Raw genomic sequence first — 16,743 nt, 5'->3', positions numbered from 1 at the left:
TATTGAGAATCTTCCATATAAATCACATATCAATGCAGACGAAGATTATAAGTAGCGTACTTGGTGAGAAAGTAAATATTACATCGCGTACTTAAAAGACGGAAACACAAAGAACAAAACATTTCGATTGCCAAATCGTAACGTGACACCTTACTATCGCTAACGACTCAGGTGAAACAATAATGATATTTAAACAAAAAACACCCACCTGGACAATCAACCAGGTCAAACTAACTGACGGTCCATTGTCCGGAAATTACTGAGGTTTCACATTCGTGTCAAAAACCGAAAGGTCCTTGTTGAAAGTGAACTTCATTTTCTTATAATTATACATATATTACAATATAATGTTATAAGCACTGCACATGTAAATTAGTGCGTGCCTTACGGTCTTTGAAAGCAGTTTAGGAAGAAAGGTCAGGCCATTTAGTAATATACAGTTGCCGGTATCAGGAAATGTGTGATTATCAATAGCGGATCTGTGATAATTCAACTGAATTATATTGCGTAATGTGTTTATAAGAAACATAAATTTTATGAATCGTCAAAAATTCGAAATGGATGCTGCAGAATATTCGACTGTGAAAGAAAACTTGAGACAGGCGTCAATTCGTAATGGATTCGATGACGTTGGCGATGTCTTTTTCGATGGTAAGTTATAAATATTATACCAAGGATAACTGCCGGCGGTTTTTGGCAGCCCGTAGTTCATTAATGCTAACATTGCTGTATGCTATATTTGTCAGGTTAAACTCAACAACAGTCTTAAATATTGCCTTTGTAAATATTCTACAACGAGGAAAACAAAAAACATCATTGCCAGCGTAATTTTTTTAACATCATAAAAGGATTTTATAACATCGTTAGCAGCTATGCGCAAAACGTTTCTTTAATGACAAACCGCAGAAAGTATGAATGTTAAGGTAACAAGGCTTTCAAATAATACCTTTTTAACATCAAATGTATCATTGTATTGTACACAAACAGACAAATTATAGCTAATTACATACGCTTGATATAATAATACCTTACGATGTCATCAATCAAAATATTTAACAAACTTTCGAAGTTAGAATGAACTTTTAAAAATGTCTGTGATGGCACTCTCTGTGTAATTTAGACTTGTATTGAGCTAATTCGGCCTTGTCATCCGTAGTTCTTTTCATAATCAGTGTCCTACAAAACAGAATTCCCTTGTAAGGTTATCGACACTGCACTGTCTGACGTATATCTACAACACCGATCTGTAAAGGAAAGGTCAGTCATAGATAAAGATAAACATAGAAGACAAAATTCATCCTTACGAGAATATTATTTAGCTTCGTTACTGAACATTTCTCTTTAAACGTTGAGTATTTTTGCGGCTTTATTACAGAAGAACAATGAATTGACATGATTAATTCATTAGAGCTGTTTATTTAAAATAGGACTGATAATACGTTTTCTGCTAAACGTTAAGAAATAATCTGACACACTGAATGATGAAGACAGAGAATTTATTATTCACATTTGTTAACTTTACCGGGGATGTATCATCTTAAAATAATGAGGATTCAGTTGAGGTTAGGTTTAGCTTTTCAAAAAACACGAAGTAGTAACAGCACTAAGAAAGGTAAGACAATTTTGAAGTTTGAAAAATGAAACAGAATCGGGATTTCGGAGGAATGTCAGTCCCGATTTTATCATGTGTTTTGACGGATCGTTTTTGTTGTAATATATAATGTTACAGTACTGTTTCGTTATTATCAAGTTTTGCCAATTCAGATTGATTTTTTAATTGGATCCTATCCTTTTGTTGTCATCTTTACAGTTATAAGTATAGTCAATCACTACGTAAAGTCAGAAGAGTATACTGAAGAAAAATAGTATTTCTCTCCCAAGTTTTGTATCTATTATTTCAAGCCATTTATATAGATGGACTACTGCCAGGGTTGAGACCATGGGTTCAGTTTATCCCAAAAATATGTCCTACAGTAAAAGGGCTCGAACAACTCATTCGTACACTTCTAAAACAAAGAAATATTACCTACAAATATTCCATACATAAGTTAAAATACATAAATATTATTCTCCACTTCATACTCCACACTATCTCGTATAAGACATATTAACAAATATATTGTATAGCCTACTATAGCCTAAATTCATGTTTCACATTGTTTCCAGCTGTGTGAAAAGTAACTTATGCTTGATTTGTCAGTATATACCAGAATCATTTGTCAAACTTTTTGATTTGCATGTAAGCAGCGTTTTTTTAAATCGTTTTTCCACATTCATTCTTTTCAATGTAACGGGTTCAATATCTTATTTTTTTAAATAAAAAAATAAATATATGTAAAAAAGAAAAAAAAACCAACACTAACTACATTTTACTGTTATGTTAGTGAAATACCAGAAGCTATTTTATTTCCTCCAGTTTATCAACTGTTATTAGTATAAAAGCAGGTCGAAATGAACGACAACGTAGATATATACATACAATGTGTAACAGGTAAATAAGGCTAAAACGACCCTGGTCAGGTTTATACTGACACACGCCTGAAGTGCTAGTTGCCAACAAAGGCGTCATTGTGAACATGTAAGGCGAACAGTCTATTTAAACATCTACAATCTGGTGTGTGGTACGCTGGTCTAATGTCCAGGGCGAAAATTTACGGTTCGCCTGTTACTAATTTTTAACAATATGTAACATTAAAAACCATAAAGGTTTTGATTATTAACATGCTACACGTGTGGAATTTACTTTAGCGGGAGAAACATTTTTAGTAAATTTAAAATTCATTAATGAAATTAAGTCTTGAAATATGATTCGTCGACACAAACACGCGTTCACGCGATCAGTTTCTCAAATTACACTCTTAACTCATTGATTGATTACTATTTCTTATGTCATTTACATTTCACTGAGTAAAACTGATGGATAAAAGTTTTGCTAATATCACCCCTATCTTTGTAAACATGTTTGACTCATTACTTATATTGCTTTACCTTTTTTCAATGAAACTGGATCAGGAACATACCTAGAATATGTTTAGTAGGTGTTGCTGATGAAGCAAAAGACGCTGACTCTTCCGGAACACTTGGTCTTATTTTCCTTTTATTTTTTCAATAAATCTTTCTTTTGTTCATTTAATTGTATATAATACGAGACTCGTGAAACGAGTAGAAGTTATTTTCTACCACAAGACGCTGTATTATTCCACTTTCTTATGCCACTGATTAATTGAATATAAATACAAAAACCATCCGTTGTGGTTTGATGTTGGTTTTGAAACGACTCGTTATATTCATATTTTTTTTCTGTTCTGATGGCAGAAAATATTTTTCTTAACATCATTTTATGATGTTAGTATATATAGATATATACGCGAGCGCGTGTGTGTGTGTGCGTGTGTGTGAGTGTGTGTGAGTGTGTGTATCCTCTGACTACTATGTCAGATTATACAATCTAGCTAAAACAGATTTAATTCCTTTTAAAACCACTGTAAACATTGCCTGAACACAAGCCTTTATGATGTTAGACTATATCCATTACTAATAACAACGATCTTATAAAAACATTTACATAATACTTTCAATAACATTTGTCGTAACAAATGTATCAAACTGTTTGTGATTTAACATAAGATAAGCATAGCTATATATACCTCGTGCTTACATCTAATGTTTGTCTAAAGGAATGGGAAAACAGAAAGCTTCTACAAAACAGACATGTAATACAATAAAGTGTATTCCAAACAACACCCATCATAGAATGCTCCACTTACGATTTCACTCTCATATATATTGATGACGTCTTGTCTGTAAATAACAAACGGTTTATCGACCAAGTCCATCGTAAATACCCGCTAGAATAGGAAATCAAGGGCACAATAACCTCTTCTACCGGTTCAGCCGCTTAACTTTTCTACAATGAAACCAACAGGGCTTGCTTTCCACCAAACTGTGTGGTAAACGTAACGATTTCGATTTTCCTATTGTAAATTACCCATTTCTGAATAGAAAAAGCCTAAAAGTCCGACTCAGGGAGTTGAAATATCACGTTTTCGGTACAAAATGCCGGCAACTGATAGCTAAACTCACAACATAGGGTTTCAAAAATTGGATGTTAATGAAAATTATTTCACGGTCGTTATAGTGCTTTCAATCTTTCATTTCAACAACGTGTGATGTTCTTTGTATGTCTGGTTGGTCATTTATTGGTTACCTAGTTTTCATTTTAGAACGTGACACTTACTCTTCCGAAACACCTGGTCTTTTCATGGGTTTCCATTTAAAGCTTTAATTATGTTATGTTTTGCCTTATTTTATTGAATTTGTGTTTGAATGACGATTCTGTTGACACGTCAGTGTCAAAACCATTGTATATAACTATATAATTTTAGTGTATATGAACCAACAGTGTATATCTAACACCAGTCCAAACCATTGTATATAACTATATAATTTCAGTGTATATGAACCAACAGTGTATATCTAACACCAGTCCAAACCATTGTATATAACTATATCATTTCAATGTATATGAACCAACAGTGTATATCTAACACTAGTCCAAACCATTGTATATAACTATATCATTTCAGTGTATATGCACCAATTGTGTAATTACAAATATAAAATAAGTTTTAATTGCACAAACAGTAACACTAGAAATAGTCGTTATATTTACAAACATTAAATACACTGAAACCTGTAGTAACACAAACTTTCTGCAGATTCATTTATGATGCTTGAGTCTAATTTTGCTGTACTGTATCTTCCTGTAGAAAACCCATCAAACATCGTTTCCTTTCATAGCACTCCAATATCTAATTTCTAAAACAAAACAATATTAAAAAAATAACCTAGTCTCTCAATTAGTGTTATCCAATAGAGATCCCTGTTGTCATTGTCCTTTAATATCTAACTTTCATACAAAGATAAGAATGTATCCTAGATGAGATTTGATAAATTGTTGAAGCACGTCTTGGTCGACATATGTGTTCATCTTCAAGATCACTGCAAAGAGAGATGAATCAGGAGAACATTGTAATCTTAAGGTTTTAAGGTTTATTACGGAAGTTTTAGTGTACTCTGAAAGGAGATGTCATTTTAAACCAAATCGAACCGTAGTCAGTATTAAATAATGTCTATTAATGTCTAGATATTGGTAATATTCAGTGATCATCATTGTGACATCGTAACGTAGCGACACATTTCATTCAGTCATTTAAAATCACTCGAACAAATTCGAAATCTCTAAATGTTTATTTGATGGGGTTTTCATTTCTTTAAAATGCGATAAGATAAGAAAACATTTGGAATATGTCCTAGTTTTGACAAAATATTTTACAAGTTTATACAGCATGAGGGATCAGTGCCACATAATGTAAGTTACTCTATCTTAGCTTCGCCATATCAGAAAGCCTCATATTATGCTGTAGGTTATATTCAATTTACTAGATACCATCATGAATATCAATATTCATAAGTCATTGTACGTATACATTTGAAACAAGTAAGCTAGTAAATGATACTAGAACATCATGTCATTCCATTCCTTAGTCAAAATTCGTAATACGCAGATTTACCCGTACCGCCTGTTATCAACTTTCCTATAAAGGATAAGTTTTATACTTTAAATGCCTTGTGAAGTTCTCATTGACTTTCAATATTGAGACGTAAGATTCCAATCTTTTTTACATAAAGGAAAACATGACCCGCTAACAATTTTTGTATATTCATTTTGATATTATGTAAGATTATAGTGAAATATATTTATTTGATGTCATTTTCATTTTCGAAATATGTAGAATATTCGAATATGGCCATCAAATTCGATGTAAATAAGATTTTTAAAGTTCCATTTGTCCCTTTTTGATAAATAGAAACATTTTACGTCGTTGGAATCTCGTCATCTTATTCTGAATAAATATATATTGATGTTTGATTGCTGAGAGTGTATAGAGCACACATATGCTTATACTGATACATTACAACTACTATGAGTGCTATAGATAAAGCTGTACAACTGACAATATATCATCTTAAATGTACAGTTTAAATCAAATCAAGCGTTATTTTATCTGTTAGGGCCACCTTTTTATGTTTATAGAACACAACAGACACTGATGTTTTAATCAGATTGTTTAACGGTGTTAAGATATTTGTAAAATCTGAAGACAAATATGGACGTGCCTGTAGATAAATGCTACCCAAAGAAAGTATAGAAAAATATGAAAATAAATTCATGTTTAAGAAAAAGGAAGATAAAGTTTAGAAATGAATCAGCAAATCAGAATATGTATGATCAAAGTTTTCGACATATGAAAATTAGAAATAGAAGCCATACCAATATTCATTTAACTTATTTCATTGAGGGTTTCAACATTATACACAAAAATGATTGAGGAATTGAGGGAAAGAGAAAGTCCTCTCCACCTCTCCAGAAGTCATTCTCGTGTCGACCGAAAGTAATCCGAGAACATGGCGCGAGACCTGTATAGGTTTTAGCATAATGTTTCTCGAGTTTTTGTATTCTATTGTTAAAAAGAAATGCTTCACAAAGTCCATATTGATCAATATTAGTTCTCAGAAACGATCATAATAGATTTTGTCTATGTCACTTCCGGTCTGTTAATGGCCTCGTCATGTACCGGAAATGAAGCTCAAACGCTAATGAACGAGTCAATTCCTTTGGTTTGGTTAATAAATCGATAAATTAAACGACTTCACAGAAAAGTTACACAAATCAGAATGGGACAAATAAACAGATTAGAGACACAACCAGATATCAAAGGTAACTCATTCCTAATGAAGCATGTTAGAATAAAGACATTGATTTTTCGTTAATACAGGATCGGTAAGTCACTGTGATCTCCAAACAGGATTATGGTCACTGCATCAGTTGTTGGAGAGATGATGTAGACATGTTGATAAAGGTGTATGAAATTTCAGCACAAACGACGGTACATAAAACCTTATAGACGTGTCCTAATCCGAAGAAGTTATATGTTCCCAGCCGTACACAACCAAAGTCTTCATCTATCAAACTGCACCGCTACAATAGAAAAGTTTGTTTTGTTAAATGGAATAGAATCGTGAGGGATCATACCATAGCAAAGAGCCGGTAACAATTCCCACATCATAATCATGTGAATTTAGGGAGAAAATTTGAAAACTGCTTTTTCATTTTGAGGGAGATAAAACGATCCTACAGCGGTTATGACGTCAAAATTGTGTGTATCGCCGTCAAATATCATGACAATAGCACAGAAAAAAGGATCATAATCCAAAGAATATCAAAGTTATTGAGGATATGACAACACTCGTGATGTACAAGTATGGAGCATGAATGTGTTTCAGGGAAACTATATCATGTTTCACAACGTTCGTCGAATGGTGAGCTACCACATTTGTATTTTAAATCAAACCTCGATAATAGTTCTCTTTCGTTTTTAATTATTTTTAAACACATTTTCATTTATGGTGTAATGAGAGAATCGAGTAATTTAACATGTCTAATTACGAAAAGTGCCGGATAATCTGAGCGTTTGTGTCAGAAATTAGACACCATTGTTTTTCTTCAACATCTTCAGCAGTATCTATGTAAACATATCTTTCGTTCATGTTTTGCCCCTGTTTTATTGAAGTATTGAGTTTAGATTATGATTATGTTGATATTTTAGTATCAATTTCATGGTTATCGATAATTGCAATCCATCAACGAAACTAGACCTCCCCCGCTGACGTCATACCTCTAGTCATCCTAATTATCAATCCTATACAATGCAGTATCCTTTTAATCAACCAATCATTCAATTTTGCTCAAAGACGTCACAATAGTGGAGAACGGAATGATGTAAAAACAACAACATTTCTGGAACTGACCCAGAGTTTGTCAATGTCAACGTTATGAACATTTCATTTTCTCATAAAGACCACGTGTCAATTCATCAACCTGCTTCATGTTAATATTTTTACTTGTTTTTTATATGTGAAGTATATCAATGTTATATTTTTTTCATTTCTAAATTAGTATTGAAAGGTGCCATTCAATTGTACTTGTGTGTAACCTACATTACACCTCATCTTTGCTGAAACCCAAGCATGAGTGCATATATTTCTTTATGAAATTCTCGTTAAATAATTTGAACTTCCCATTTTCATCTTTTGCCTCAGTACAATGAATAGTAAACAAAATCCCATGACATACTTAGTATGAACTACAAATTTACATATATGTCTATATGCATAACGGATATGACATGCCGGTCAACAACAAAACAGTCCGGTCAGTGACCAGGGTTATTCTCCGGACACGTTCTAATCAAGTAATGATGATCAACATTAGTTATCTACCGGACATCTTGTGACTATTCCGAGCGTTTGATGGATGTTGTGCCAAGCAGTTATGATAACTTAATGAGATGAGTTAATTACAATTACGGTCACTTTTTTTACTATATTTTGTCCTGATTATTTTCTACACGATTATTTTTATAAAAAATAGTTATGTTGAGGCACGGTTTAAGTAATTAAAGATTGTATCTATAACCTTACTCTTAGGTATTATATTGCATATGTATATTAACACTGATGAAATTATAGTAAAACATTAGGGAAATAAAGTCCAACACATGTCACCTAAATTAATTAATTAATTAATTAATTAGTCATATAAGTGAGCATGTTTTTTACTATATGCATATCTCTCGGACAAAATCACATTCACACGTTCACATGCTACGTACACTTTTAGAAAACATTGTAACCTAAATAATATTCTGTACTAAAACTCCTTATTGATTATTTGCCTGACTAAACTTACAATGTTTTTCATCTTCCAAACTCCTTCCCGTTTAAGAACGAAACCTATGGAGAACTAATGAAGAATAATTGAAATAATTTCTAGTTACTTATAGATCGCTTTTCAATTTTATTAATTAGAGGTGACACTAAGGTATTTTAGGTTTAATTTACAATACTCTTCTAAACAAACGAACTTTCGACCTCCAAGTCATTTGTCAGAAAAATTACAATTTTTAGTTGTTATGATAATAATATATGTTTGAATAAAGAAAAATGAATCATTTTTTATTCAATATTAACTCTTAACAAGAATTTGAGCTTAATTGACCTATTCAAACGACACCTGTCAAAATCTTCTCGTACTGAAGTCATTTAACTGGTTGTATTATTGAAACGTCTACAAAGAATGTTTGAGGTGGTAATCTAACGATTAATATGACAGATATAGTGGATATTTTATTAGGAAGGTACATGGTACCTTACAATATTGACATAAGCTATTCATATGTGGTTTTCTGTTGAACAAAAATATTTTTCTAATGTCTTTGTAAGTATAATTATTGAAATTTGTTCGGCCTGTTGAAATAAATCCGACACGCATGATTGAAATGAACGTTTTTTAAACGATCATGGAACTTGGTAGTTTATAACTAAACTGTCGTTTCTCATTTCGTCATATGAGAAGATATTTGATATAGGATTTTTTGCATAATTATAACATTATCCTATGTACGAGTAATTTGATGTTTTTTTTTTAAAAATAAATTCTGCCGCTTTTATGACACTTAAAAGGTCTTTTTTTTCGTTTCTATCTTTAACTTTCTGGTTAATAATTAATCAAACCTATCGTTAGAGCAGTTTGACCAATTAGCATAAACATGATATCTGTGTACATTATTACTATGTAGTGTTATTCAAAGGGAAGTTGTAAAAAATATTTCAATAATGATAATAATACGAAGAAACAAAATCTGTTATTCATTTTAAATAATCACCCATACTTGTCATTATGCCATCTGCAGCAACAAGATTGAAACCCCCCCCCCCCCCCCCCCCAAAAAAAAAAAAATAAAATAAAATAAAAAAAAGAGCAGTCTCCTGCATCTTTAAGTACGTTTCGTTCCCAGACCAGGTATCTAATTAAGATAGATCATTTATATGAAGTATTAATACCGTTTTGATCATTTACACTGAAAGTTTATCAACTGTTTGAACAAGAATTATAATCTCGATCCGACACGTCAGAATGGATATATCCTTATGCATGCTAGTTTACAAATAGTTTGATTGAGGACCCCGAGGCTAGTGTTTGGTAGGGTGGAAATTTTTATTATAGACACAAACTGCATTAAAAGGTTTAAATAAATTGGTATTCGTTCCACTACCTTCTTATGACACATCACTTGACCACATTTATATAAAGACATCCATTATAGACACATCTTTAGCGACAGAAAATGAAAGTGCGTGACATTTAGATATATAGGCATATCTCTACTGCTAGCTAACAATTTCTCTGGCTAATTAGAGAATTTTTTTTTACAAAAAATCGCTATCAAAAACGTGACATGTATTTGAAGACGAAAACTTAATACAATTTTCTCTATGTATTCGATTCGGGACCTACGTTTTATTATATCTAAAAACTAAGAATATCATCACTGCTTAAAAATCTCACAATGAAATAGAAAATAATCCCAAAATATTCTTATACTAATAACAATTAACTTATCTCTTTGCTTGTAATACATTTAAGAGATGAGGCAAGTATTATCGAGGTTTGTTTATCATCATTAAGCGGGAAGTCGTTGATTTTTTATTGTTCTAAAACTGCGTTAACTCTTTATGAGTGTGACATTAGAATGTCTCAAATGACAACTGCTAGATGAAATTTTGTTAATTACGTAAAATGAATAGAACACCTTAATGAAAAAAACACCGATGTTTCGCCATTTAAATTCCAATCTCTTTCACAACTCAATATATATACACACATACATATATAGGGCAAATTAGATTCACGTAGTCCCCAGAAATAATTTATATCAAACTGGTAACTTTATATTATGAATTTGACTAAAAATGGAATCACATTAGTTTTCTTTAATTTAAATCTCCTACGTATATAATGGTAAGGAGATATGACATTCTGGCCACTACACCAGTATACTTGTAAATCAATTCAATCATCGGGGTTTTAATGAAACGATAACAAATTCACTCAAGCAAATGTTTCAAGCTTCGGTAAAGAGCTTCCAGCTATAAGATGTACACGATATATACATTCAGTCATTAAAGACTGAAATCTTTGTATATACAAAGATTTAGAATATTTCTATAGGTTACCGTGTCGAAGTTGATAAGTGCTCACGTGTTTTCTTGTTGAAACATACAGCGTTAAACATTCTTGTTCCGAAAGACGAGCTATTTCATTCTTCAGATGTAATCTTGTCGTGTGTACCTATATATTACCTGTATACATATTCGTGTCTCCAATCTAAGATAAAGACAAACCACTCACACTGTTTTAAATGTGTCAATAAAAGTTCCATCATTATTGACATAAGATGACCTTTGACCACAGATTTCTCTTGATTGAAGATCGCCAAATTGTTGTCACTTGAACATACGGTGCTTAATTAAGACCGCGTCAAAAGATTTCAGACATATTCAAGTGTTATGATGACGTTTATGATATCACGTGCGAATTAATTCTGGACCAAAGACTTATCCGCGTGTGCTTCAAGATGTGCTTTGTTGAGTGCATTATTTGGATTTGAAGTAATTCTGATGTATATTCAATGGTGCCGTTTATGTTATAACTTAATTGTTGAAGTGTTACCAATGTGTATTCGAAGTTTCTTGGTAAATGGATAATATCTGGAATCTCGATCAAATGCTGCACTGTCAGCTATGGATTTAAAATATATTTTCATTAAATAACGAGTCTTGTCGCCGTTTCCTCATTTTGAACTATATGTTGATAGTTTATGTAGAAGTCCCATCCAAAGCTTCGTCAGTTATATATACAGATAAGGATAATGAACACTTAATTTCTCAAACGAAGGCTGGTAACTTTGAACAGAATATTTCAACAGTGGTGTATCCTAGTTTTGGATTTTATCATTATTTGAACAGAAAGATATTTCAGGGAGTCCATCATTTTTGTCAACGTATCGGATTTTATGCAAATTCACACAACGGATAATTACTTTGTGATTCGGTGATAAGATATTGTTTAATGTTATGTGTATTTACTGTGTCATGCTGAAAACTGTTTGATGAGTGAGTGACAACACATTAAGTATAGCGTGGTAAATCTGTCTTGAGTATTTCCACGTCAAATCTCTTGACCTTGTACACACTGGTTTCAAGTGTGGGTTTTACTGTGCAATCAATTCTCTCCTTCCAGTATGAAGGCTAATTGATCCCATGTTCGGTTGTAAGTGGAGAGGATAACGCCATGTCACAACTACCGAGGAGACATTACTTTTAAAACGTATTTTTTTGAAGCTTCAGACATCGTTTGATTTTTTTCCAGTTCTGAGCCGAGAAATACGTAATTTATTGATTGACATTAGGCGGGGATACACCGTGCTAGGACTGGAATATAAGACACCATATTTCTACCGCGGAGGAGCTTAATTTCAAAGAGGTTTTTTTTGACAGACCGATCATGTATCCTTATTAATAACAAAAATACAAGGATATAGTTTAATTCATTTGAAAAAACATCCTCGTATATTGTACGAGACAGCAACAGAATGGACGTATAACCACATACAAGTGCTTGACAATTTTAACCAAATATGAATCTTCTTTCAGTTGAAGCGAACAGCGGCTTTCAGTTCCCGCGTCATGGCAGATCTTTGGGCAATGTTTTGGACATTAATAGACGATCGTCAATAACCGGAAGTACTCCAGGTGCTAATTTACAGAGAAGAAATTCTAAAACATTCAGCACAATAGCAAGATTCGCTCAGCTAGGAACAAAACACAGACTTATCAGGTCCACGGGTGATGACACAGGTAATGACGTCATGATTCCGACGGAACGACTTCGGCGTGGGACGGTTCATGGCACGTCCATGGCCCTCACAAACGGAAGTAGATTGCCAAGCAAGCGCAGAAGTGATCCTAGTGCAAATGCTACTTCCGGCTCACAGGACAACAAACTTTTTCTTCTCATGCATTTGTCTGCATTGGAAAGAAAAAAAGCGTCAGCTAAGAAGTCGGTGAGTGACAAAGAAATATCGTAATATTTGATAATGATTGAATTGTTTCATACTCAAAATTCTATACTTTGACCTTGACCTTATACTCAAAATTCTATACTTTGACCTTGAACTTATACTCAAAATTCTATACTTTGACCTTGACCTAATACTCAAAATTCTATACTTTGACCTTGACCTTATACTCAAAATTCTATACTTTGACCTTGACCTTATACTCAAAATTCTATACTTAGTGACCTTGGTAATATGGATATATCATACTTACACGCTGGAAATATCTGATAATGATGAAGTCGTCTTTGGATGATAAAGGCATGATCTATACTATGAAACTAAATATCATTTTCTACTTTTTTTAACAGAAAACAGTCCACAAGTTCCGTATGTGGGCCTCCATTTGTATCGTCCTGCACAGAAAACACAAACGGCTGATCCAAGTATGGTAAGCTTATCTTTCTTAACTATACCTCCTCAAAGAATATTTGCTTGTCGCCTTTTTCGAATATCAATTTGAGCGGTCTGGATGTCACATCAAGGTAGAAGCAATGAAGTTTTTCTTCAAAAATTCAAAACTTGAATGCACTTCTAAACATGTACATAACGACCCCATCGTTGTGTTCCTACCATCATAAAAGATGGAAGACATGCTTGCAGTTTCATTGCTTTCCCTCTATATTTCATGTCTGTAATTGAAGAAAGTTTGGGTATAATGTGTGAAATCTTTTATTTATTTGTGTGTTTTGTAAAAGTTACCACACGACTTTACTCCTAATTATGTAGATATTTACTGAAAAAATGTCATTTGTGATGAGATAGACAACAAACTGATTTCAAAATGCATTTATAGTCAATTTGAATATCATAAGTTTTTATAGGAAATACTAGTACACTTTATGAATATTTCTTTATGTCGATACATGGCAGACTTTATTATTCGATGAACGTCATGGTGATAGAATGGCCCAGTGGGGACACATGAATTCACTTACTACGTACCCCTGTCCTCCCTCCCCCCTCCAAACAGTAAGACCATTATCACGCTTCTATGCGAGCTAACCAAAGTGATTTACATATAATATATTGAAATAAATTGTTTGGTAATTGTTGTAAAACAAATCAATAAAAGTTTATATTTTCTAAAAAATTAAATTAAGTTTAATTAATGTTTTTCAATATGTATGTAATGAGAATCAAGATGAAAATTCTTAATTTCTTAATAATGGAAACTAAACATCAGAATCTACTTTTAGATATTTATTTTCAATCTAAATATTGTATATTTGATGGATAATTGAATTAAGATGTGCATCATGCAATAGTAATAAAAAAACCCTGATTAGGTGAACTGATTACCTTTCACAATGACAATATTCCCCACTAGATGAAAATCCGTTTATTAAATTGAAAACTTTTCATGTATACGAAATGCTATACTCTGATGCTAATGCTGTTTTCTACAGGATAATCCAATAATTGTCTATAGTAAACAACTTTATTACAGTAGATAAATATCTAATCGGTCAGTTGTTGACTTCTACTAAACAAACACGCTGAGCCTAAATCTTCCTCACGTCAACAAACAACGTTACATAATCCGTATAGCGTATCGATTTTGTCTGGAATATATTGAAAACAAGACACCGTTTAGAGCAGTATTAGCGGGTTAAATACACGTGCTCAAATTAATGGTGTTATTTATTTATCGATCTGTGTAAATATACATCCATGGTTTTTCTAAATCATATATTTTAGCAGATAATCACTTGTTTAAAATGAAAAAGTGAACTTCTATTCTGAACAATCAAATCAATTCTAGTCACATAACATTCACCTTCTTGTAAAATCCGCTGTCATATCTCACTGATTCTTTATGTAAAATACATCAAATATGGATATATTTTAAGTGTGGAAATGCAGTTTCATCCCAGCTTGGTAAAGACTGCTTTGGAATATCATTTTAACATGATCCTACACAAGATACTGGGCAACCCGGGTCATTCGTATGTTGAATGTCTCAATTATATCTCGCCCGCACCAGTATGGTGTCGCTATATCAGGGTTCTTCTGTATATATTATATAGCATGGACCGTACTAGTATGGTGTCGCTATATATGAAGGTTCTTCTGTATATATTATATAACATGGACCGTACTAGTATGGTGTCGCTATATCAGGGTTCTTCTGTATATATTATATAACATGGTCCGTACTAGTATGGTGTCGCTATAACAGGGTTCTTCTGTATATATTATATAACATGGACCGTACTAGTATGGTGTCGCTATATATGAAGGTTCTTCTGTATATATTATATAACATGGACCGTACTAGTATGGTGTCGCTATATATGAAGGTTCTTCTGTATATATTATATAACATGGTCCGTACTAGTATGGTGTCGCTATATATGAAGGTTCTTCTGTATATATTATATAACATGGACCGTACTAGTATGGTGTTGCTATATATGAAGGTTCTTCTGTATATATTATATAACATGGACCGTACTAGTATGGTGTCGCTATATATGAAGGTTCTTCTGTATATATTATATAACATGGACCGTACTAGTATGGTGTCGCTATATCAGGGTTCTTCTGTATATATTATATAACATGGACCGTACTAGTATGGTGTCGCTATATCAGGGTTCTTCTGTATATATTATATAGCATGGACCGTACTAGTATGGTGTCGCTATATATGAAGGTTCTTCTGTATATATTATATAACATGGACCGTACTAGTATGGTGTCGCTATATCAGGGTTCTTCTGTATATATTATATAACATGGACCGTACTAGTATGGTGTCGCTATATATGAAGGTTCTTCTGTATATATTATATAACATGGACCGTACTAGTATGGTGTCGCTATATCAGGGTTCTTCTGTATATATTATATAACATGGACCGTACTAGTATGGTGTCGCTATAACAGGGTTCTTCTGTATATATTATATAACATGGACTATATATCAGGGTTGTTCTGTATATATTATATAACATGGACCGTACTAGTATGGTGTCGCTATATATGAACGTTCTTCTGTATATATTATATAACATGGACCGTACTAGTATGGTGTCGCTATAACAGGGTTCTTCTGTATATATCATATAACATGGACCGTACTAGTATGGTGTCGCTATATATGAAGGTTCTACTGTATATATTATATAACATGGACCGTACTAGTATGGTGTCGCTATATATGAAGGTTCTTCTGTATATATTATATAACATGGACCGTACTAGTATGGTGTCGCTATATATGAAGGTTCTTCTGTATATATTATATAACATGGTCCGTATAGTATGGTATCGCTATAACAGGGTTCTTCTGTATATATTATATAACATGGACCGTACTAGTATGGTGTCGCTATATATGAAGGTTCTTCTGTATATATTATATGACATGGACCGTACTAGTATGGTGTCGCTATATATCAGGGTTGTTCTGTATATATTATATAACATGGACCGTACTAGTATGGTGTCGCTATGTATGAAGGTTCTTCTGTATATATTATATAACATGGACCGTACTAGTATGGTGTCGCTATATATGAAGGTTCTTCTGTATATATTATATAACATGGACCGTACTAGTATGGTGTCGCTATAACAGGGTTCTTCTGTATATATTATATAACATGATCTGTACTAGTATGGTGTCGCTATATATCAGGGTTCTTCTGTATCA

At 32.8% G+C, this 16,743-nt stretch overlaps 1 protein-coding gene across 1 annotated transcript in view; it reads left to right on the top strand.

Moving 5' to 3' along the window:
* Positions 1-557: 557 nt before the first annotated feature.
* The window catches only part of LOC132559946 (uncharacterized), a 31,249-nt gene continuing 15,063 nt past the window's right edge, over positions 558-16,743 (top strand). The window contains exons 1-3 of the mRNA XM_060224582.1: positions 558-651; positions 12,619-13,028; positions 13,394-13,473. Coding sequence (XP_060080565.1) covers positions 558-651; positions 12,619-13,028; positions 13,394-13,473 — 584 coding nt within the window. The remainder of the gene's footprint in view (positions 652-12,618; positions 13,029-13,393; positions 13,474-16,743) is intronic.

The sequence above is a fragment of the Ylistrum balloti genome, unplaced genomic scaffold (genome assembly GCF_031769215.1).
Source record: "Ylistrum balloti isolate Yb309-2 unplaced genomic scaffold, AGI_CSIRO_Ybal_v1 Utg371000, whole genome shotgun sequence".
NCBI classification, from domain to species: Eukaryota; Metazoa; Mollusca; class Bivalvia; order Pectinida; family Pectinidae; genus Ylistrum; species Ylistrum balloti.
Note: the sequence above shows the minus strand (reverse complement) of the source record. Positions and strands in the feature narration are given on the sequence as shown.